Source organism: Pongo pygmaeus, chromosome 11, assembly GCF_028885625.2.
Source record: "Pongo pygmaeus isolate AG05252 chromosome 11, NHGRI_mPonPyg2-v2.0_pri, whole genome shotgun sequence".
NCBI classification, from domain to species: domain Eukaryota; kingdom Metazoa; phylum Chordata; class Mammalia; order Primates; family Hominidae; genus Pongo; species Pongo pygmaeus.
Window position 1 is genome coordinate 71,526,399 of NC_072384.2, and position 24,237 is coordinate 71,550,635.

Genomic DNA, 24,237 nt, shown 5'->3' on the forward strand with positions numbered 1-24,237 from the left:
ACTCCTAAACCATAATTTCTAATCTTGTGGCTAATGTTAGTCCTACTAAGGAAATCTAGTCCCCAGGCAAGAAGGAGGTCTGCTTTGGGAAAGGGCTGTTACTGTCTTTGATTAAACTATAAACTATAAGTTTCTCCCAAAGTTAGTTCAGCCTACGCCCAGGAATGAACAAGGACAGCTTGGAGGTTAAAAGCAAAATGGAGTCAGTTAAGTTAAACCTCTTTCACTGTCTCAGTCATAATTTTGCAAAGGTGGTTTCAGTCCACCTGCTCCCTCTGGACCTCAGCATGGGCTGGAACCTGACCCTGAGCCTAACAGAGAAGTTATCAATAAGAAGCAAATAAGCTTAAGAGTAGAGAAGGTGATGATTCACCATTATCCCCAGAAGGACAGATCAGAAAGTTGAGGCGGTCCTTCTGTGATAAGCAGGCCTACCTTGGTGAATGAACACAGCAGGCCCTCAAAACAGCAAGCCTCAATGAAGCCTGCTGGAGAGAAGTGAGAGGAGAATATAAAAGTCTTACTCAGCCGGGCACGGTGGCTCACGCCTGTAATCCCAGCACTTTGGGTGGCCGAGGCGGGAGGATCACAAGGTCAGGAGATTGAGACAATCCTGGCTAACACAGTGAAACCCTGTCTCTACTAAAAATACAAAAATGAGCCGGGCGTGGTGGTGGGCGCCTATAGTCCCAGCTACCTGGGAGGCTGAGGCAGGAGAATGGTATGAACCGGAGAGGCAGAGCTTGCAGTGAGCCGAGCTTGTGCCACTGCACTACATCCAGCCTGGGCGACAAAGCAAGACTCCGTCTCAAAAAAAAAAAAAAAAAAAAAAAAGTCTTACTTAGGGTGAAATGTGGGACTGCTGCATGGTACAGCAGCGTGTTCCTGTTTGTTGTGGGAAACCCAGGGAGAAGAGGAGGAAGGATATTATATTCACTGTATCAATTGCCCAATACCTCTCCTTGACTCCATAAATGTATTCCGAACAGGTCTCTGGATCTGGGAAGATGACAGTTTACGTTTAGTGTTTGAATGTTCGGGTGCTTAATTGAAGGGTAGAGAGAAGGAGGGTAAGCTCCTGATGGGGAATAGCTAGGCTTTCTTAGAGCTTGGTAAGAAAGCTGGAAACTAATCTGAGTTAAAATTGTCTAGGGAAATCCAGAGCTACTGGTGGGCTTGTCTCCAAGAATACTCCCATGTCCCAGAAAATTGTCTCTTTAGAGCTATTGTACCAGGGATACAATTTACTGTGGCAAAAGATCACTTCTTGGAAATTGTGTTGCTTACTCACCCTCTGCCACAGCTATTCCCTGGTGACATTCAGAGGGAAAGGCCTGTGTTACACATGTGTTGGTAATAATGGGTTAAACGTGGATGAGACACTTTTTAGTCCCTGATTCTAATCACATGCTTAAGGATGTTTTTTAAAGCTAAGAAACTTAGCAGTTTTCAATCCCAAGAGCCATGAATGACTTAAACAACAGTGAAAGCTTAGTTATTTGGGAGGAAAATTATGTTCTTGGTATTACTACACAGTCATTTAACAAACATTTAATAGGTATCAACCACATGTCAGATACAGTGACTTTCTCTGCAAAGTAAAGGCAGCAAATTGGCCCTTTCTACAACATGAAAGGGGAAGAAAAAAAGTAGAAAAACAGAACCATTTGAGAGACTTGAGCCATAATATCAGCTTATCAGTTTCTTACTGATAAGCAAGAGTGTGAAATTAAGTCAGGGACCTTCACGGGTGCACACGTGATCTACTGGGATAGAAAGTATTAAAAATGCAGCTGAGCACAGTGGCTCACACCTGTAATCCCAGCACTTTGGGAGGCCGAGGCAGGTGGATCACTTACGGTCAGAAGTCTGAGACTAGCCTGGCCAACATGGTGAAATCCCATCTCCACTAAAAATAAAAAAAATTAGCTGGGGCCGGGCACGGTGGTTCATGCTTGTAATCCTAGCATTTTGGGAGGCTGAGCTGGGCTGATCACTTGAAATCAGGAGTTTGAGACCAGCCTGGCCAACATAGTGAAACCCCATCTCTTCTAAAAGTACAAAAAATTATCTGGGCGTGGTGCCGGGCCTATAGGTACATGCCTATAGTCCCAGCTACTCGGGAAGCAGGAGAATTGCTTGAGCCCAGGAGGTGGAGGTAGCAGTGAGCCAAGATTGTGCCAGTGCACTCCAGCCTGGGCAACAGATCAAGACTCTGTCTCACACACCCACAAAAAAAGCCGGGCGTGGTGGTATGCGCCTATAATCCCAGCTACTCAGGAGGCGGGAGACTGAGGTGGGCCCATCCCTTGGACCTGGGAGGCAGAGGTTGCAGTGTGCTAAGATCATGCCTCTACACTCCAGCCTGGGCAACAGAGTGAGACTCCATCTCAAAAAAAAAAAAAAAGATAGTATTAAAAGTGAGTATTTATGATCTTTTTTGTCTAAAAAATAAAACATTAATAGTAATATTTAATATGTGAATTAACAGTAGTAAAAAGCATACATTTTTAAGGAGATATGACCAAAAGTTTTACACATATGTGTGCCAAATAAAAATGTATCATAATGACAAGATTATCTGATTTCTAAAGCCACTTGGCTCTAAAATTCCTGATTCTGTATTATTCAACTGCCTTAGTTTCTCTTAAACTACATTAAAAAATAAAATCCTGTCTATACTAACACCGACTTCCTCATATAAAACAAAATTTAATTTTGAAAAGATTTAAAAAAGCAAATCTTTTATTCTTTAAATGCATCCTACCCCTACCGACTCACCCTTCTTACCTGATAAAGCAGGTTCTGTTTGTGTCATATGATGCCAGTCAGTATGACTTTCTTCCTCTTAATTCATTCAACAGACTGGCAAAGGGACTGGCCCTGTGTTTATGCGATTAATGAAGTTAACCTTAAAATCTGGATCCCCCTAGAACATTTTTGAAAAAAATCTCTTTAATTTTCACTAACTTGCACAGTGGTTGATTTAGCTTGTTGACTTCATATAGTCCCTCAAAACTCCAATTTGTAAAAAGAATTAGAGAAAACACTACCATAAAACTAAACTTTATTTTTATTCTTTTAAGGTTTATGAACTAAACACTGAACTAGCACCATTATATAGTTGGTATAAACCTTGTTACTTTGTGTGTCCACATCATGGGAAGTTAAAACTCCTGCTGTACATAGTCATATAGGTAAATAGGTTACAAAGGAGTTGACTGAAAACCAACCTATTAAAATGACAGATTTCACAACAAGGTGAATATATTCTTAATATTACTGAACTATAAACTTAAAAATAGTTTACATGGTAAGTTTTATGTTGTGTGGTTTTTTTTACATTAAAAGGAAGACAATGGCCTGGTGTGGTGGCTCACACCTGTAATCCCAGCACTTTGGGAGGCCGAGGTGTGTGGATCACCTGAGGTCGGGAATTCCAGACTAGCCCGACCAACATGGAGAAACCCCATCTCTACTAAGAACACAAAATTAGCTGGGCGTGGTGGCGCATGCCTGTAATCCCAGCTGTTTGGGAGGCTGACACAGGAGAATCACTTGAACCCGGGAGGCGGAGATTGCGATGAGTTGAGGTCATGCCGTTGAACTCCAGCCTAGGCAACAAGAGTGAAACTCCATCTTAAAAAAAAATATTGACTAGGCCAGGCATGGTGGCTCATGTCTGTAACCTTAGCACTTTGAGATGCCAAGGCGGCCAGATCACTTGAGGTCAGGAGTTGGAGACCAGTCTGGCCAATATGGTGAACCCCCATCTCTACTGAAAATATAAAAATTAGCCAAGTGGTGGGCACCTGTAGTCCCAGCTACTCAGGAGGCTGAGAGGCAGGAGAATCACTTGAACCTGGGAGGCGGAGGTTGCAGTGTGCCGAGATCACCACTGCACTTCAGCCTGGGCAACAGAGCGAGACTATCTCAAAAAAAAAACAAACAGTGGGGGGTTGGGCAGGGAGGGGTCGGGCGCGGTGGCTCACGCCTGTAATCCCAGCACTTTGGGAGGCTGAGGCAGGCAGATCACTAGGTCAGGAGATCAAGACCATCCTGGCTAACGTGGTGAAACCCCATCTCTACTAAAAAAAAAATACAAAAATTAACCAGGCATGGTGGCATATGCCTGTAGTCCCAGCAGGAGAATCACTTGAGCCTGGGAGATGGAGGTTGCAGTGAGCGAAGATCGTGCCACTGCACTCCTGCCTGTGTGACAGAGCCAGACTGCATCTCAAAAAAAAAAAACAAAAAAAAACACATATTGACTAAAATAATAAGTCAGCTTAAAATGCATATTTATAGCCATTATTTTTTTTTACCACTTTTCAGTATTATTTCTTTTGTATCTAAGTAACATTGATAAAGTTTTCTTCATCCTCCCCTCACTCTGAAGCTCTTCTACTATATTAGGAAACAAACAGCAGCAAAAAAAATTAAATGTAATGGCCATTTTTGTTGGCTAAAACTGGAAAAGTATTAATACTTAAGGCCAGGCATGGTGGCTCATGCCTGTAATCCCAGCATTTTGAGAGGCCAAGACAGGTGGATCACCTGAGGTCAGGAGCTCCAGACCAGTCTGACCAACATGGTGAAACCCCATCTCTACTAAAAATACAAAAATTAGCTGGGTGTGGTGGTGCATGCCTGTAATCCCAACTACTTGGGAGGCTGAGACAGAAGGATCGCTTGAACCCAGGAAGCAGAGGTTGCAGTGAGCCAACATTGCACCATTGCACTCCAGCCTGGACAACAAGAGTGAAATGCCATCTCAAAAAAAAAAAAAAAAAAGAAATAATAGTTAAAATAGCATTTTAATGATAGAATGTATAATATCACAGTTATTACTGTATTACCTACCCAAAGTAGACAAATATATAATTAATGCCATTCTAATAAATTAGTTTCCAAGAGTAAAGCAGGCATCACTGGACAGTCATTTTGAAAACAGGTATAAATAATTATAGTGCTTGTTATTTTGGCCAATCTTTGCTTGTAAATAATGACAAAATGCAAAATGGAAAATATTAGTTTTCAACTAATTGTTCCTAGTTTTGATTAAATTGCTTCCCTTAGAGTCTGTGTACCATAATACGGCGAATGTAGAGAAGAGGGTAGGGAGTTAGCAACCATGTCTAAAAACCTCCAAAAAGATGGATAAGTCTCTCTCTTTTTTTTTTTTTGAGACGGAATTTTGCTCTTGTTGCCCAGGCTGGAGTGCAATGGCGCGATCTTGGCTCACTGCAACCTCTGCCTCCCGGGTTCAAGTGATTCTCCTGCCTCAGCCTCCCGAGTAGCTGGGATTACACGCATGCACCACCACGCCCTGCTAATTCTGTGTTTTTCTTTGAGATGGGATTTCTCCATGTTGGTCAAGCTGGTCTCCAACTCCGGACCTCAGGCGATCTGCCCACCTTGGCCTCCCAAAGTGCTGGGATTATAGGTGTGAGCCACCATGCCCAGCCAGATGAATAAGTTTCTAACTGTGAAAGAAACCAATACATCATCATTGAAAGGGACAAATGGTATTAAAGAATAAAAAAACTCATTAGGCTGGGCGCGGTGGCTCACGCCTATAATCCCAGCACTTTGGGAGGCCAAGGAGGCAGATCACTTGAGATCGGGAGTTCGAGAACAGCCTGGCCAACATGGTGAAACCTCATCTCTACTAAAATTACAAAAATTAGCTGTGCGTGGTGGCGGATGCTCACTGTAGCCCCAGCTACTCAGGAGGCTAAGGCAGGAGAATTGCTTGAACCTAGGAGACAGAGATTGCAGTGAGCCGAGATCACGCCACTACACTCCAGCCTGGGCAGACTCTGTCTCCAAAACAAAAACAAAAACAAAAAACCTCATTAATCCCCATCTCTAAATTCCCCCTAAAGGCAACTATAGTTAAGTTCGTGAGGTATGCTTTCAGATGTTTTCTGTTTATATCAAAATACATTTTTATATAAATGAAATAACATTATATTTTTTGTAATTTATTTTTTAACCTATTGTATAGGAGAGAGAACATATTAGCTAGCCCCTTGTGCTAGAAGTTTAGGCTATTTTCAACTTGCCAGTGAAAATAACACAACATTGAACATCTTTGTTTTAGTGTATCTTTGCATTTCTGTGAAATAGTTTTGCAATACAAATGCTTAAAAGTGGAACTGTTGTTGCCTCAAAGGATACACAAATTGAAAATTTTGTTACATTTGTAAAAATGTGTTAAAATTTCTAAATTGCCCCTCAAAAGTTACTAATTTATACACGTATGGATAGTATATTAGAGTTAGAAAATAAAGACTGCTGGTACTTTTTGTATATTTAGAATATTCCTCTTACAGTAGTTTTCAACATGAGCTGATCCATTTTTATTTTCTTTCTTTCCTTTTTTTTTTCTTGAGACAGGCTTGCTCTGTCGCCCAGGCTGGAGTGCAATGGCGGGATCTCAGCTCACTGCAACCTCCATCTCCCGGGCTCAAGCAATTCTCCTGCCTCAGCCTCCTGAGTAGCTGGAATTACAGGTGTATGCCACCACACCCGGTTAATTTTTGTATTTTCAGTAGAGATGGGGTTTCACCATGTTGGCCAGGCTGGTCTCGAACTCCTGACTTCACGTGATCCGCCTGCCTCAGCCTCCCAAAGTGCTGGGATCACAGACGTGAGCCACGGCGCCCAGCCTATTTTCTTTCTTGTATCCCATTTGGAAGTCATCTAGCTGGATAATGGTTTCTGGATAATTGCTCTGGGAACTGAGACTCATAACTTTATGCTCATTAGCACTACGAGCTAAAAAAATGAGCTAACTACTGTTATTTGTCTGTGTAAAGGTATGTATTTTGAAATGAAGACACATTACATGCATGCATTTTTCTTTTAGGTCTTAGATTTCCTGCATCAATTTTCTGATGACCATATTTTTTTTGTTGTTGTTGAGATGGAGTCTGTTTCCCAGGCTGGAGTACAGTGGCAGGATCTCGGCTCACTGCAAGCTCCGCCTCCCAGGTTCATGCCATTCTCCTGCCTCAGCCTCCCAAGTAGCTGGGACTACAGGCACCCGCCACCACACCCGGCTAATTTTTTGTGTTTTTAGTAGAGATGGGGTTTCACCGTGTTAGCCAGGATGCTCTCGATCTCCTAACCTCGTGATCTGCCTGCCTCGGCCTCCCAAAGTGCTGGGATTACAGGCGTGAGCCACTGCGTCCAGCCCGATGACCATATTTGTTTATGCCAAATTTTAATCCATTCTGGAGGTTTCAAAGCAAGATAGTGAAGTTTATCAGTCCATATGAACTTGAGCCTGTACCAACACATGGTTGCTAGTTCATACCTAATAGTGTAATATGGCCCTTTTCTCTGAAGAATATGCCTTTTCCAAATCTCCCTTACTAGAATAAATGTTATCATAGTAATACCACTTCATACCTGCATAGAGTTTTAGAGTTTACAAAGCTCGTTCACAAATATTATTCCATTTGGTTTTTACAACAACCCAGTGTGGTGACTGGGCAGTACTATCATCTCCACTTAATAGATGCAACAAGGTTGAACAAGCATGAAGTGGTAGAACTGGGACTAGCAGGGCAGTAAACTTCCCACAAGATATGTTGTCTCTTCCATATTTATATAAGGATAGCATATTCCTTTCATAGAAATTTTATTCCATGACTGTAATAGTTGCTTTCTTAAATTCTGTTTAGAACAAAGTAAAATATAAGTTAAAAAAGGAAAGAAATCCCTACCAAAAAAAGAGAATTTTTTTCCTTTTGGGTAATTTTACCATTACCTTTCCAAAATAAGTCATTCTTTTATCTTTCAGGTAAACTGTACCAAAACATCTATTCTGTAACATTAAAAAAAATACGTGAGGATGGACATGGTGGCTCACGCCTATTATCCCAGCATTCTGGGAGGCCAAGCTGAGAGGATTGCTTGAGGCCAGGAGTTTGGGACCAGCCTGGGCAACATACTGAGACTCCATTTCTACAAAAAACAAAAAATTAGCTGTGCACAGTGGCACACATTTGTAGTCCTGGCTATTTGGGAGGCTGAGAGGCAGGAGGATCTTTCGAGCCCAGCAGTTGGAGGCTGGAGGCTAGAGGCTGTAGTGAGCTATGATTGCATCTGCAATCCAGCCTGGGTGAGAGTGAGACCCTGTCTCAAAAAAAAAAAAAAAAAAAAGTGAACATCTAAGACGAGGACAATATAAAACCTCAATTCTGCAAGCAGATCACATTAAATGCTAGTCACACAATATATCAGTAAGTTTCATCATATTTTTTTCCTACAACTAACCATAATATCACAGGACTAATAATCTGTGATATACCGCAGTTAAAACGTAATTCTTCTTGATTTCTTACTTATAAAGATCATAATTGCTGGTCAGCAATTGATCCATAGATAAGGTGATTTTGGAAAGAAATGATAAGTCTTGCCATTTTGAAAAGAAAAGTTTTTGTTTTGTTTTTTTTTTTTTTTTGAGACGGAGTCTCGCTCTCTTGAGCAGGCTGGAGTGCAGTGGCGCTATCTCAGCTCACTGCAACCTCCGCCTCCTGGGTTCAAGCGATTCTACTGCCTCAGCCTCCCAAGTAGTTGAGATTACAGGCTCATGTCACCACGCCTGGTTAATTTATTGTACTTTTTAGTAGAGACTGGGTTTTACCATGTTGGCCAGGCTGGTCTCAAACTCCTGACCTCAGGTGATCTGCCTGCCTTGGCCTCCCAAAGTGCTGGGATTACAGGTGTGAGCCACCGTGCCTGGCCAAAAATGATTATTAAAGAAAAAGATTGTTTTCCTTTTTTGATCCATAATGTTATTAGTCCCATTGATTTCAGTTTTCTGTCTTAACATTACGACTGTAATTTCTCTTTTTTTTTTTTTTTTTTTTTGAGACGGGGTCTCGCTCTCGCCCAGGAAGGAGTGCAGTGGCGCGATCTCGGCTCACTGCAAGCTCCGCCTCCCAGGTTCACGCCATTCTCCTGCCTCAGCCTCCTGAGTAGCTGAGACTGCAGGCACCCGCTACCGTGCCCGGCTAATTTTTTTTGTATTTTTAGTAGAGACGGGGTTTCACCATGTTAGCCAGGATGGTCTGAATCTCCTGATCTCGTGATCCGCCCGCCTCGGCATCCCAAAGTGCTGGGATTACAGGCGTGAGCCACCGCGCCCGGCCTATGACTGTAATTTCTTGTGTATAATTAGGTTTCAAGAAAAAGTATCTTGAAATCTTTTTCTTGGGATCACGCCTGTAATCCCAGCACTTTTGGAGGCTGAGATGGGCAGATCATCTGAGGTCGGGAGTTCGAGATCAGCCTAACCAACATGGAGAAACCCCATCTCCACAAAAATACAAAATTGCTGGGCGTGGTGGCGCATGCCTGTAATCCCAGCGACTCAGGAGGCTGAGGCGGGAGAATCGCTTGAACCCGGGAGGCGGAGGTTGTGTGAGCTGAGATTGTGCCATTGCACTCCAGCCCGGGCAACAAGGCGAAACTCCGTCTGAAAAAAAAAAAAAAGAAAGAAAGAAAAAGGATCTGGGCATTCTCAGTACCTTTTCTGATCTTTATCTTCAGGAAAGCCATCTCTATATAGTTGAGCAAATAAATACTGAGCTGAGTATCTGATGAACTGCACTCTGCATAGGTTGCATACTGAGAATGAACTTGGGCAGTTTATCTTTTCTGGGCTTTGGTTTCCTCATCTCTAAAATGAGAGGGCGTGTTAGTTCTAGACCATCATCCCAAGGGTCCATTTTAGCTTTAGCGTGCATCACTGTAAAACCTGTTAACAAATATTTGTTGAGATAAGGAATTCTGGTGTATAGCCAACATTGTGGGAATATTTATGGATACCTAAATAGTGGTTTATCCTCTGGGGAAAGCAGTTCCTACAGCTACTAAATATTAACAAGGTCTATGGCTAAAATCAGGTAGCACCTTGTGATGTAATTCAAACCACTAGGACATGCGGCATGCAAGACTACATCAGGCCACTTGAGGTATTTATTAAGTAAAAAAAATTTTTTTTTTTGAGACGGAGTCTCACTCTGTTGCCCAGGCTGGAGTGCAGTGGCGCAATCTCGGCTTACTGCAACTTTAGCCTCCAGGGTTCAAGCGATTCTCCTGCCTCAGCCTCCCGAGTAGCTGGGATTACAGGCGCCTGCCACCATGCCTGGCTAATTTTCGTATTTTTAGTAGAGATGTGGTTTCACTATGTTGGCTACGCTGGTCTCGAACTCCTGAGCTCAGGCAATCTACCCGCCTCGGCCTCCCAAAGTGCTGGGATTACAGGCGTGAGCCACCGCGCCCGGCCTAGGTAAAGATTTTTGCGCGCTAAATGGTTCTTAGTAACCTGAAGACTGAAAGCAGAGTACCTAAATATCATACTGTATACGTTAAAAACAGGGGAGAAAGGAAAAAAGATGTTAAAGTTTGCAGCAAAATGAGAAACAAATGAGGAAAACAAGTGAAAACTTCTCCCGCAACTGAAACTCAACCTCTACATTTTACCTAGGTAAAATGGTAAAATTGCCCACAGGGCTCAGGTGTTTGGATGCACTGTCCAGGCCAAGAGGAAAGATTTTCAGCCAGTCTCCAAAACATCTCAGGGACGGGTATGGAAAACATGCGTAAAGTGTCTGTATTGATCAAATCAACCCCAGAGAAACTTTCCTAGGGCTAGAGCATCTCAACCGCGAAGGTCCGTTTGCGGCCTCCTTCTCCACTTCAGGCCTAGAAAGCGGCCGACGGCATTCGCAGTGGCTAGGCAACGGCCCGCGCAGATTTCTCGGCGTTAGCCCCGCCTCTTGAGGCGCTTCCGCCGCCGGGCTCCTGGACACGCCTCCTTTAATTGGCTACCGTCACGCTGGGAGTGGGCGGGAAAAATATGTCAGACTGCGCGGTCACTTCCGGCCCGGGAGCGCGCGGGTTGATTCGTCCTTCCTCAGCCGCGGGTGCTCGTAGCTCGGAAATGGCGGGTAAGTTCCCGGGAAAAGTTTACCAAGGGGAGGAGGCGGCCAGATAGGGGATAGAACACTGAGACGGTGGTGACAATGCCCGCCTAGAACTTTCGGGCTGTAGCCTGGGTTCCAGAAGGCCTGATTGGGACCGGAAGCGCGGAACTCTCAGCCCAGCAGCTCCTTGCTGGCGGCGGTCCGCGCCCCCGCCCCCAACTGCTTGGGGTTCTGCGCCTTCTGCCAGCAAACCGGCCCCTACCGAGGGCCGAAGACGCCGGGGGAAAGCGTCACGATTTGGGCTTGTAAAATGCCACATGCCTTGCGGCCTGTTTCTCTTCCCATTCCTTTTGTCCACTGCTGCTTGCTTCAGCTCTTGTACATCTGGTCCTGTTCCCGCCAGCTGATTTTAATGCTCAGATCCTCCTCCTCTTCCAGGTCTCCGTCTACCTTCCACTACAGTCAACTTCTGAGCTAGCGCATTGCTGCCTTGCCCTGCTCTAGCGCTCCCACTTGGATCTCGACTGACTTCGTAGTCGTCTGCTTAATCTGTCACACTTTAGTATTCCGAGGATCGAATTTAGATGCCCTTTGAGAAAGACTTTGTTCCTGAACTCCTCCCTTCTCTTTTAGGGTTGGACTACTATAAGACAATTCTCTTGTGTGCATTCTAGAGACCCTTCAAGTTACAACATTTAATAATGTATAATTGCTATTTGTACGTGTATTAAGGCTGTTTTGGTGTGATTATTTTTTTCGATTACTTATCTTTTGAAGTTATGGAGAGTTTCTTTTTCCTGAGACAGGGTCTCTCTGTCACCCAGGCTGGAGTGCAGCGATCATAGTTCCGGGCAGCCTCCAACTCCTCCTAGGCTCAAGCGATCCTCTTGCCTCAGCCTCCCGAGTAGCTAGGACTACAGGCATGCGCCACAACATTCGGCTAAAAAAAAAAACATTTTTTTTTAACCTTTTAGAGACAGGGTCTGGCTGTATTGCCTCAGGCTGGTCTGGAACTCTTGGCCTCAAGCCATCCTCTCGCCTCAGCTTCCCAAAGTGTTGGAATGACAGGATTGAGCCGCTTCGCTGGCCTCTGTTGCTTTTATCATCTCTTTACAGGGCATTCCTCATAGTCTCGCTACATTAACCATTCCATTTTTATGAATATGTGGGATAGACAAGCTGTTGTGTGAGCTCTACAGATGTTTAAAGAAGAACTTTTCTACCAGATGGAGATTGTAGGATCTTGAAGTACTACAGAAGAGGGAGGACATACTCTAAGAATTACATCTAAATTCGAATTTTGGGCCCATCATTTAGTAGTTGGATGCCCTTCAACTAAACCTCTTTCTAAGCCTGAACTTTTGAATATAAAATGGGGTTGATGTAATACCTACTTAATAGAATTGTGCGGATTGAGCTAATATATGATTTCACAGGTTAAATTTTGTTGCTTACATTCCTCGAAGTAAATTCTGTAATCTCAGTTCTGTAGATTAGGGTCAGAGGGGTTAAGTAATGTGCTCTAGTTCCCTGAGCTTACTAGCTCAGTAGGTGTGTGAAATAGTCAGAATCCAGGAATTCTGACTCCAAACTATTAATCTATACTGCTTCAAGTCTTTCCCATTTTCTGTGTGTGTGTTTTAACCCCTTTTTGAAGTTCATAGCACATCATTGTACCCCTTTTTATTTTTTGCTTATGGCTTTTTTCTGCCTGAATTTTTACTGATTTTTTTTTTTTTTGGAGACTGAGTCTCGCTCTGTCACCAGGCTGGAGTGCAGTGGCGCGATCTCGGCAACCTTTGCCTTCTGGTTTCAAGCAATTCTGCCTCAGCCTCCGGAGTAGCTAGGACTACAGTCACGCGCCACCACGTCCAGCTAATTTTTGTATTTTTAGTGGAGACGGGGTTTCACCATGTTGGCCAGGATGATATCCGTCTCGACCTCGCGATCCCCCTGCCTCGGCCTCCCAAAGTGCTGAAATTACAGGCGTGAGCCACCGCGCCCGGCCCATTTTTACTAATCATATGTCCATTTTGTCAGGAGATTTGTTATCTTGAAAGTTTCTCTTGATAGTGATATCTTCCAGTGTTATTTATTATATATATTATTGAGTAGCCACTATGTAGTAAAACTATTGTGCCAGTAGCTCGCAGTTCATGACTTTAGGCATACATGATTTTTAAATATTTAATACAGTGGAAAGATGTTTTCTTTGTGCCCCTGTTCCTCTTCCTTCTTTCCCATGGTAACCATGGTTACCAGATATTTGTGTATTCTTCTTGAGACATTCCATGCATTATCATTTCCTTATCTGAAGCACTCTGGTAGACTTTTTCCAATACTTAAATTGAAATTCTGTCATAATTATCAGAGGACATTCTCGTTTTGCTTTTTACATCTTATAGTGAAAAAGATGACTTAGGTATAAATCCTAGCAGGTAATTTGTATTAGTAAATGTTCAGAAATGTTAGTAATCTATCATGTTAATTTTCAGGTTTATTCATTTATATTAAGTATGCCTAGTTTATAAGCCTGTATCTCAAAAGTGATTTCTTTTTCTGTTTTGTAATGAGGCATTCTTTTTTTTTTTTTTTTTTTTTTTTGAGACGGAGTCTTGCTCTGTCGCCCAGGCTAGATAGAGGGCAGTGATCTCAGCTCACTGCACCCTCTGCCTCCTGAGTTCAAGAGATTCTCTTGCCTCAGCCTCCCAAGTAGCTGGGATTACTGGCGCCTGCCACCGTGCCTGGCTAATTTTTGTATTTTTAGTAGAGACGGGTTTCACCATCTTGGCCAGGCTGACCTCGAACTTCTGACCTCGTGATCCACCCACCTCAGCCTCCCAGAGTTTTGGGATTACAGGCGTGAGCCACCGTGCCCAGCTGGCATTCTTAATACATTTATTTAAGAGTATGTGGAGAATGACTTGTGCTTTTATGATCTATCAGCATGTTTTAAATCATACCCCTATTCCACTTATAATAACCCTATTGCAGGTTTGACAATTTTAGTCACTTCCAACTAAACCTTTTAAAAACCTTTTCTCTTAGGATTTGGTGCTATGGAGAAATTTTTGGTAGAATATAAGAGTGCAGTGGAGAAGAAACTGGCAGAGTACAAATGTAACACCAACACAGCAATTGAACTAAAATTAGGTATGTATGCCATTTCTAAGTGATGTTATGTACATACTGTGTGTGTATATATAATCTTTCATTTTAAATTTGAAGTAAAATTTTATGTAAGAGCAGTTATTTATGCAAATATATGGTTTTCTGCATTTATTGAACATATTCAGATTTTATTCAGTTTTGATTTATTTCATGGAAGGTGTAGATGTTTGAAAGGTGACAGAATTTTATATAAAAAAGAAAGATGGTGGGGCAAAAAGTAATAAGTATATATAGTTTTCAGCCTCTTAAAAATATTTTTTACTTTTTTGCCTATAAGAATAATAAACAATAGCAAATATTGGTGAGGATGTGGGAAAAAAACCTTGTATATTGCTGGTGGGAATGTAAAGTGATATAACTATTTTGGAAAACAGTTTGGCAATTTTCTTTTCTTTTCTTTTTTATTTTCTTTCCTTCCTTCTCTTCTTTCATTTCCTCCCCTCCCCCCTTTTTTTCTTTCTCTCTTTCTTTTTTAAAGAGACAAGGAAGGTCTCACTCTATCACCCAGGCTGTAGTGCCATGGAATGGTCATAGCTCACTGCTGCCTCCAACCCCTGGGCTCAGGCAGTCCTTCTGCCTCAGCCTGCCAAGCAGTTAGGAGACCACAGGTGTGCACCACCCAAGCCTGGCTAATTTTTATTACAAATTTTTTTTTTTTTGAGACGGAGTTTCGCTCTTGTTGCCCAGGCTGGAGTGCAATGGCGTGATCCCGGCTCACTGCAACCTCCGCCTCCTGGGTTCTAGTGATTCTCCTGCCTCAGCCTCCCGTGTAGCTGGGATTACAGGCATGCGCCACCACGCCCGGCTAATTTTTTGTATTTTTAGTAGAGACAGGGTTTCTCCATGTTGGTCAGGCTGGTCTTGAACTCCCAACCTCTGGTAATCTGCTCACCTTGGCCTCCCAAAGTGCTGGGATTACAGGCATCAGCCGCCACGCCCGGCTTATAAAAATTTTTTCATAGAGATGGACCCTACATGTCTATGTGTCCAGGCTCATCTTGAACTCTTGTCTTCAAGCAGTCCCCTGGCTTGGCCTCCCAAAGTGTTGGGATTATAACTGTGAGCCACAGCGCCCCTCCTGGTTTGACAGTTTCTTAAGAAGTTAAACATAAATGAATTATATGACCCAGGAGTTATACTGCCAGGTATCTGTCTACTCAAGAGAAATGAAAATGTATGTTCATGCAAAAACTTGTACATGAATGTTCATAGCTGCGTTATTCACAATAGCCAAAAAAATGTAAGAAACCCAGATATATATCAGCTGGTAAATGGATAAAGTATAGTATAGCTATACCATGGAATACTATTTGACAATAAGAAGGAATGAAATTCTGATACCTATTGCAGTGAACCTTAAAAAGATTGTGCTAAGTGAAAGAAACTAAACAAAAACACCATATATTGTGTAATTCCATTTGTATGAAATGTTCAGAAAAGACACATCCATAGAGACAGAAAGTAGTGGTTGCACAGTGGAGCACAGAGTAACTACAAATGGGCCTGACGTTTCTTTTGGGAATTATGGAAATGTTTGAAAGTTAGATTGTGGCACAGCTCTGAATTTGCTAAAATTTTACACTTAGAACAAGTGAAAAATAATATATGCTCATGATTCCTGGTTGCATTACTTTGCATGCCTGAGTTTCCTCATTGTTAATAGTACTTCACAGTGGTTACAAAGATTAAATATGGAGTTAAATATCAGTAAAGTGTTTAAACTCCTTGACATGCAGAAAATAGTTGGTAAGGGCTGAGGGGAGTCACTGGATGTGGTTGCTGAGATCTGTGTATTTTTTTACATGTCCCCTCATTTTTCGATTACTTCATTCTTTGATACTTTGATTACCTTAGAACATCCTGTCATCTGTTATCTCTGCCCCAGCCTTGGAATCAGCCATTTCTCCAAGGATCCCTGGTTTCTTTTAGTAGGAAATGTTATTTTATTTTATTTTAGAGACAGAGTCTCACTCAGTCGCCCAGGTAGAGTGCAGTGGTGCAATCTTGGTTCACTGCAACCTCTGCCTCCCAGATTCAAGTAATTCTTGTGCCTCAGCCTCCCTAGTAGCTGGGATTACAGGCATGTGCCACCAGCCCCGGGTAATTTTTTTGTGTTTTTAGTAGAGATGGGGTTTCGCCATGTTGGCTAGGCTGTCTCAAACTGACCAAGTGATCCACCTGCCTTGGTCTCCCAAAATGCTGGAATTACAGGCATGAGCCACTGCACCCAGCCAGGAAATGGTTTTTTATTTTGAGTTGGAGTCTCACTCTTGTCACCCAGGCTGGAGTGCAATGACGCGGTCTTGGCTCACTGAAACCCTGCCTCCTGTGTTTAAGTGATTCTCGTGCCTCAGCCTCCCAAGTAGCTGGGATTACAGGCACCCGCCACCACACCCAGCTGATTTTTGTGTTTTTAGTAGAGACGGTTTCATCATGTTGGCCAGACTGGTCTCGAACTCTTGACCTCAGGTGATCTGCCCACCTTGGCCTCCCAAAGTGCTGGGATTACAGGCATGAGCCACCACCCCCAGCCACAGGAAATGATATTTTAAAGCCAAGATTCGGGTGCTAAAGCCAAGATCTAGGTGCTAGGTGAACACATTGCTGTTAGTATTGCTCTAACATTAATGAGAGCAGGCTTAGTAGATAGAACTTTGTTCCTTACTGTTCAGTCCCTGCCACCTGCAAAGGTGACTACAGTCTCATTTCTTTGACCAAAATTAGCTTTCCGTGTTCTAGCACTTTATATGGAATTATCCCATATATACTGGCTTTGTGACTGGCTTGTTTCATTAAGCATAATTTTTATGAGGTACATCATATGTTGTCTGTACCAGTAGTTCATTCCCCATTTTTTTTTTTTTTTTTTTTGAGACGGAGTCTCACGCTGTTGCCCGGGCTGGAGTGCAGTGGCACGATTGCGGCTCAATGCAATCTCCACCTTCTGGGTTCAAGCGATTCTCCTGCCTCAGCCTCTGGAGTAGCTGGGATTACAGGCGCCCCCCACCACGCCTGGCTAATTCTTTTGTATTTTTAGGAGAGACGGGGTTTCACTATGTTGGCCAGGCTGGTCTGGAACTCCTGGCTTCATGATCGCCTGCCTTGGCCTCCCAAAGTGCTGGGATTACAGGCGTGAGCAACCGTGCCCGGCAGTTCATTCCTTTTTATTGCTGAATACTGTTCTGTTGTTGGATACATCATTATTTGCTAGTTAATAGATATTTGAGTTGTTTCTAGTTTTTGGCTGTTATTGTATGAGTTTTTTTATGGACATATGATTTTATTTTGGATAAATTCCTAGCTGTGGATTTGCTGGGTCAATAGGGTGTTTGTATGTTTAACTTTATGGGTTACTTGCCAGACTGACTTCCAAAGTACTTTTATACTCACATCAACAGTGTATTAGAATTTTCGTTATTCCATATCCTCACCAACATTTTATGTTGTCAGTTTTTAAAGTTTTAGGCATTCTACTGGGTTTATAGTAGTATTTCTTTGTTAATAGTACTTCATAGTGGTTGTAAAGATTAAATAGGTTTTAATTTTCCTTTCCCTGATAACTAATGCTATTAAGGATTTTTTTTTTAATGTGGTTATTGACTATCTCCTTTTGGACTCATGTATTCACATCTTTTGCCCATTTTAAAATTAGGTTATTTGTCTTTTTGTTATTAGTTGTAGGTGTTATTTACCTACATATTCTGGATGAGTCCTTTATGCAGATTACATGTTATGTGCACATTTTTCTCTCAGTTTGTGGCTTGCCTGTTCATATTCTAAACTTTTTTTGTATAACCAGAAGTTTTTAGTTTTAATGATGTCCAGTTTATTAATTTTAAAAATTTCTATTCGTGTTTTCTGGTTCATGCCTAATATCTTTGTCTACCCCAAGGAGATCATGAAGCTCTCCTAATGTTTTCTTCTGGAAGGTTTTTAGTTTTAGTTTATTAAAATTATGTCCATGATCCATCTCATGTTATTTTTCATGTTCAATATGAGGAAAGGGATTAAGGTTTGTTGTTCCATGTGGATATCCACTTGTTTCAGTATAATTTGTGTGAATGCCTTGGTGCGTTTTTAACAAAAATATATTGAACTTACACGTGTAGATCTACATCTGGACTTTTCTCATTCATTGTCTGTTTTTCTATCAATATTGTACTGTCTGGATTAGTGTAACTTTTTAGTGAGTCCTGGTAGTGTGAGTCCCACATCTTTATTTTTTAAAGATTGTTTTGATTATTCTTGACCTAATTTCTGTATACATTTTGGAATCAGGTGGTTAATTTCTATTTAAAAAGTTCCGACTAATCGTAAGATTACATTGAATCTAAAATTGAATGTGGGGAGAATTGCTATCTTAATAACATTGAGCCTTCCAGTATATGAACATGACGTATTTCTGTATTCTAGAAATGTTTCAGGTTTTCAGTCTTGCATGTATTTTGTTAAATTTATCTGAGTAAATCTACATCTTTTGATTTTTGATGCTCTTAAAAATGGTATACTTTTTTATTTATTTATTTTTTTGTGTGTGACATGTTCTCACTTTGTCACCGAGGATGGAGTGCAGTAGCGCGATCTCCACTCGCTGCAGCCTCTGCCTCCGAGCTCAAGTGATCCTCTTACCACAGCTTCCCTAGTAGCTGGGACTCCACATACACCACCATGCCTGGCTAATTTTTGTATTTTTTGTAGAGACAGAGTTTTGCCATGTTACCCAGACTGGTCTTGAACTTCTGGGTTCGAGTGATCTGCCCACCTCGGCCTCCCAAAGTGCTATTACAGATGTGAGCCACTGTGCCTGACCTAAAAATGATATACTTTAAAAATTTTCTCTTCCAATTGCTTGTTTTATGTGTGTGCATGTGCATATGCATGGACACACAATGGCACAGTTTGTGTAATTGTTTTGTATTCTGCAACCTTGCTAAATTCACTTATTATTGTAGTTTTTTGTATTCTGGGCTTTTTCTGAGAGTGTCTCACTCCATTGCCAAGGCTGGAGTACAGTGGCGTGATTGTGGCTCACTATAGCCTTGACTTCCCAGGCTCAAGCAAACCTCCCACCTTAGCCTCCTGAGTAGCTGGGACTATAGGTGCCTGCCACCATGCTTGGCAAACATTTTTTTTTTTTTAATTTTTTTTTTTCTAGGGACAGAGCCTCACTATATTGCCCATGCTGGTCTTGAACTCCTCAGCTCAAGCAATCCTCTTGCCTCAGCTTCCCAAAGTGCTAGGGTTGCAGGCATAAGCCACCACACCCAGCTATAGGATTTTTTTTTTTAATGTAGATTATTTCAGATTTCCTGCACACACACATTACCTGTTAATGAAGAAAGTTACAGTTTTTCTTTGTCTTATGCAGTTGTTCATTGGTTATCTTCAGGGATTTGGTTCCACGATCCCCTGTGAATACCAAAATCTGCCAATGATCCGGTCCATTATACAAAATGCCGTAGTGTAGCTGGGCATGGTGGCTCACATCTGTAATCTAGCACTTTGGGAGGTTGAGACAGGCAGATGGCTTGAGCCCAGGAGTTTGAGACCAGCCTGAGCAACATGGCAGAACCCCATCTCTACAAAAAATACAAGAATTAGCCAGGCATGATGGTGTGCATCTGTAGTTCCAGCTACTCAAGAGGTTGAGGTGGGAGGATCTGCCTGAGCTCGAGAGTTCTAGGCTGCAGTAAGCTGTGATTGTGCCACTGCACTCCAGTGTGAGTGACAGAGTGAGACCCTGTCTCGATAGATAGATAGCCATATAGCCGGGCGCGGTGGCTCACACCTGTAATACCAGCACTTTGGGAGGCTGAGGCAGGAGTTCAAGAAGAGAAGCCTGGTCAACATGGTGAAATTCTGTCTCTACTAAAAATACAAAAATTAGCTGGGCCTGGTGGCACACACCTGTAATCACAGCCACTTGGGAGGCTGAGGCAGGAGAATTGCTTGAGCCCAGGAGGTGGAGGTTGCAGTGAGCCGAGATTGTGCCACCGCACTGCAGCCTGGGCGACAAAGCAAGACTGTGTCTCGGGGGGGAAAAATAGCCATATAGTACAGTCAGCTCTTTGTATCTGCAGATTCTGTATTTGAGGATTCAACCAATCTCATGTTGATACGTAATTGGTTGAATCAGTGGATGTGGAACCTGCATATATGGAGAGCCACTTGTGTTTCATTTTCTTGCCTTACTGCACTGGCCAGAACCTCTATTACAATGTGAAATGGAAGTGATAGAGTAGACATCCTTGCCTTATTCCCAATTTAAGAAGGAAAATTTTGAGCCTTTCACCATTCACTATGATGTTAGCTATAGGTTTTTCATATGTGCCCTTTATCAGGTTGAGGAAGTTTCCTCCTATTCCTAGTTTGGTGAGAGTTTTTATTATGAAAGTGTTACATTCTAATGCTTTTTCTTTTTTTTTTTTTTTTGGTTTGCATTTTTATTTTTATTTTTTTTATTTTATTTATGAAGTATTTATTGATGATTCTTGGGTGTTTCTCGGAGAGGGGGATATGGCAGGGTCATAGGATAATAGTGGAGAGAAGGTCAGGAGATAAACACATGAACAAAGGTCTCTGGTTTTCCTAGGCAGAGGTCCCTGCGGCCTTCTGCAGTGTTTGTGCCCCTGGGTACTTGAGATTAGGGAGTGGTGATAACTCTTAAAGAGCATGCTGCCTTCAAGCATCTGTTTAACAAAGCACATCTTGCACCGCCCTTAATCCATTTAACCCTGAGTTGACACAGCACATGTTTCAGAGAGCACGGGGCTGGGGGAAAGGCCATAGATCAACAGCATCCCAAGGCAGAAGAATTTCTCCTAGTCAGAACAAAATGGAGTCTCCTATGCCCACTTCTTTCTACACAGACACAGCAACAATCTGATCTCTCCTTCCTTTCCCCACACTTCCCCCCTTCTTTTCAACAAAACCGCCATCGTCCTCATGGCCCGCTCCCGATGGTCGCTGTCTCTTCGGAGCTGTTGGGTACACCTCCCAGACAGGGCGGCCGGGCAGAGGCGCTCCTCACCTCCCAGACAGGGCGGCCAGGCAGAGGCGCTCCTCACTTCCCAGACGGGGCCGCAGGGCAGAGGCGCTCCTCACTTCCCAGACGGGGCGGCTGGGCAGAGACGCTCCTCACCTCCCAGACGGGGCAGCCAGGCAGAGGCGCTCCTCACTTCCTCCCAGACGGGGTGGCAGCCAGGCAGAGGCGCTCCTCACCTCCCAGATGGGGCGGCCAGGCAGAGGCGCTCCTCACTTCCCAGAGGGGGCTGCCGGGCAGAGGCGCTCCTCACTTCCCAGACGGGGCAGCCGGGCAGAGACGCTCCTCACTTCCTCCCAGACGGGGTGGCGGCCAGGCAGAGACGCTCCTCACCTCCCAGACAGGGCGGCCGGGCAGAGGCGCTCCTCACTTCCCAGACTGGGGGGCCGGGCAGAGGCGCTCCTCACTTCCCAGACTGGGGGGCCGGGCAGAGGCGCTCCTCACCTCCCAGACGGGGTGGCCAGGCAGAGGCGCTCCTCACTTCCCAGACGGTGTGGCGGCTGGGCAGAGGCGCTCCTCACTTCCCAGATGGGGCAGCCAGGCAGAGGCGCTCCTCACTTCCTCCCAGACGCGGTGGCGGCCAGGCAGAGGCACTCCTCACTCACTTCCCAGACGGGGTGGCCGGGCAGAGTCGCTCCTCACTTCCCAGACGGTGTGGCGGCTGGGCAGAGGCGCTCCTCGCTTCCCAGATGGGGCAGCCAGGCAGAGGCGCTCCTCACCTCCCAGACGGGGTGGCCAGGCAGAGGCACTCCTCACTTCCCATACGGGGTGGCGGCCGGGCAGAGGCGCTCCTCAATTCCCAGATGGGGCAGCCCGGCAGAGGTGCTCCTCACTTCCTCCCAGACGGGGTGGAGGCCAGGCAGAGGCGCTCCTCACCTCCCAGATGGGGCAGCTGGGCAGAGGTGCTCCTCATCTCCCAGACGGGGCAGCCGGGCAGAGGTGCTCCTCACTTCCTCCCAGACGGGGTGGCGGCCGGGCAGAGGCACTCCTCACCTCCCAGACGGGGCGGCCGGGCAGAGGTGCTCCTCATCTCCCAGACGGGGCAGCCAGGCAGAGGCGCTCCTCACTTCCTCCCAGACGGGGTGGCAGCCGGGCAGAGGCACTCCTCACCTCCCAGACGGGGCGGCCGGGCAGAGGCGCTCCTCACCTCCCAGACGGGGTGGCCAGGCAGAGGCACTCCTCACTTCCCATATGGGGTGGCGGCCGGGCAGAGGCGCTCCTCACTTCCCAAATGGGGCAGCCGGGCAGAGGCGCTCCTCACTTCCTCTCAGACGGGGTGGCGGCCAGGCAGAGACGCTCCTCACCTCCCAGACTGGGCGGCCGGGCAGAGGTGCTCCTCATCTCCCAGACGGGGCAGCTGGGCAGAGGTGCTCCTCACTTCCTCCCAGATGGGGTGGCGGCCGGGCAGAGGCACTCCTCACCTCCCAGACGGGGCGGCCGGGCAGAGGCGCTCCTCACCTCCCAGACGGGGTGGCCAGGCAGAGGCGCTCCTCACTTCCTCCCAGACGGGGTGGCGGCCGGGCAGAGGCACTACTCACCTCCCAGACGGGGCGGCCGGGCAGAGGTGCTCCTCACTTCCCAGACGGGGCAGCCGGGCAGAGGCGCTCCTCACATCCCAGACGATGGGCGGCCGGGCAGAGACGTTCCTCACTTCCTATACGGGATGGCGGCTGGGCAGAGGCGCTCCTCACTTCCCAGATGGGGCGGCTGGGCAGAGGGGCTCCTCACATCCCAGACGATGGGCGGCCAGGCAGAGATGCTCCTCACTTCCTAGACGAGGTGGCGGCGGGGCAGAGGCTGTAATCTTAGCACTTGAAGAGGCCAAGGCAAGAGGCTGGTAGGTGGAGGTTGCAGCGAGCCGAGATCACGCCACTGCACTCCAGCCTGAGCACCATTGAGCATTGAGTGAGCGAGACTCCGTCTGCAATCCCAGCACCTCAGGAGGCCGAGGCAGGCAGATCACTCGAGGCCAGGAGCTGGAGACCAGCCCGGTCAACATGGCGAAACCCCGTCTCCACCAAAAATACAAAAACCATTCAGGCGTGGCGGCTCACGCCTGCAATCCCAGGCACCCGGCAGGCCGAGGCAAGAGAGTCACAGGAGCCCGAGGCAGGGAGGTTGCAGCGAGCCGAGATCACGGCAGCACAGTCCAGCTTCGGCAACAGAGGGAGACCAAAGAGCCTAATGCTTTTTCTTTATCAAGATAATCATAAGATTTTTCTCCTTTAATTCTGATAATGTGGTGAATTACATTGATGAGGTTTTAAGTGTTAAATTAGCCTTGCATGCCAGTATATTATCCTTTTTCTGCTTTGCTGGATTTGAGTTGGCAATGTTTTGTTAAGACTCTTTGTTCATGACAGGTGATGGTTTCTTTTTTCATACGTCTTTGCTTGATTTTGGTATCAAGGTTTCCTGGCCTCATAAAATGAGTTGGGAACTGTTTCTTCTCTATCTTCTGGAAGAATTTGTATAAGACTGCATTATTCCTTTAAATGTTCAGTAGCATTCACCAGTGAAGTTTTATGTGCCTTGGGTTTTCTTTGTTGGAAGGTTTTTAACTATACATCTAATAAATAGATTTAATACTATTCTGATCTTCTGTTTCTTCTTGTGTCAGTTTTGGTAATTTTTGTCTTTTAAAGCATTTCTCTATTTTATCTAACTTTCTTGGCAGAAAGTTGCTTACAGTATTCCCCTGTTACTATTTAAATGACTGTAGAGCCAGGTGCAGTGGCTCAGACCTGTAATCCCAGATCTTTGGGAGGCCAAGGCAGAAGGATCGCTTGAGCCCAAGAGTTCAAGGCCAGCCTGGGCAATATAATGAGATCTCGTCAATAAAATAAAATTTAAAAATTAGCCAAGCATGGTGGCATGCACCTGTAGTCCTAGCTACTTGGGAGGCTGAGGTGGGAGGATCACTTGAGCTGGAGAGGTGGAGGTTACAGTGAGCTGGGATCATCTCACTGCACTCCAGTCTGGGTGACAGAGCCAGACACTGTCTCAAAAAATAAAATAAGTGACTCTAGAATCTATAATCCCTTCTTGGGGGTATTGGTAATTCGTTTTCTCTTTGTC

The 24,237-nt window shown here is 44.7% G+C and overlaps 2 protein-coding genes across 2 annotated transcripts in view; one reads left to right on the forward strand and one right to left on the reverse strand.

Moving 5' to 3' along the window:
- SLC25A12 (solute carrier family 25 member 12) overlaps positions 1 to 24,237 on the reverse strand; it is a 225,185-nt gene that overhangs the window by 126,208 nt on the left and 74,740 nt on the right. The gene's annotated exons all lie outside the window — the stretch shown is intronic.
- Positions 10,805 to 24,237, forward strand: part of HAT1 (histone acetyltransferase 1) — a 71,964-nt gene continuing 58,531 nt past the window's right edge. The window contains exons 1-2 of the mRNA XM_054477034.2: positions 10,805 to 10,970; positions 13,995 to 14,099. Coding sequence (XP_054333009.1) covers positions 10,880 to 10,970; positions 13,995 to 14,099 — 196 coding nt within the window. The 5' untranslated portion in view covers positions 10,805 to 10,879. The remainder of the gene's footprint in view (positions 10,971 to 13,994; positions 14,100 to 24,237) is intronic.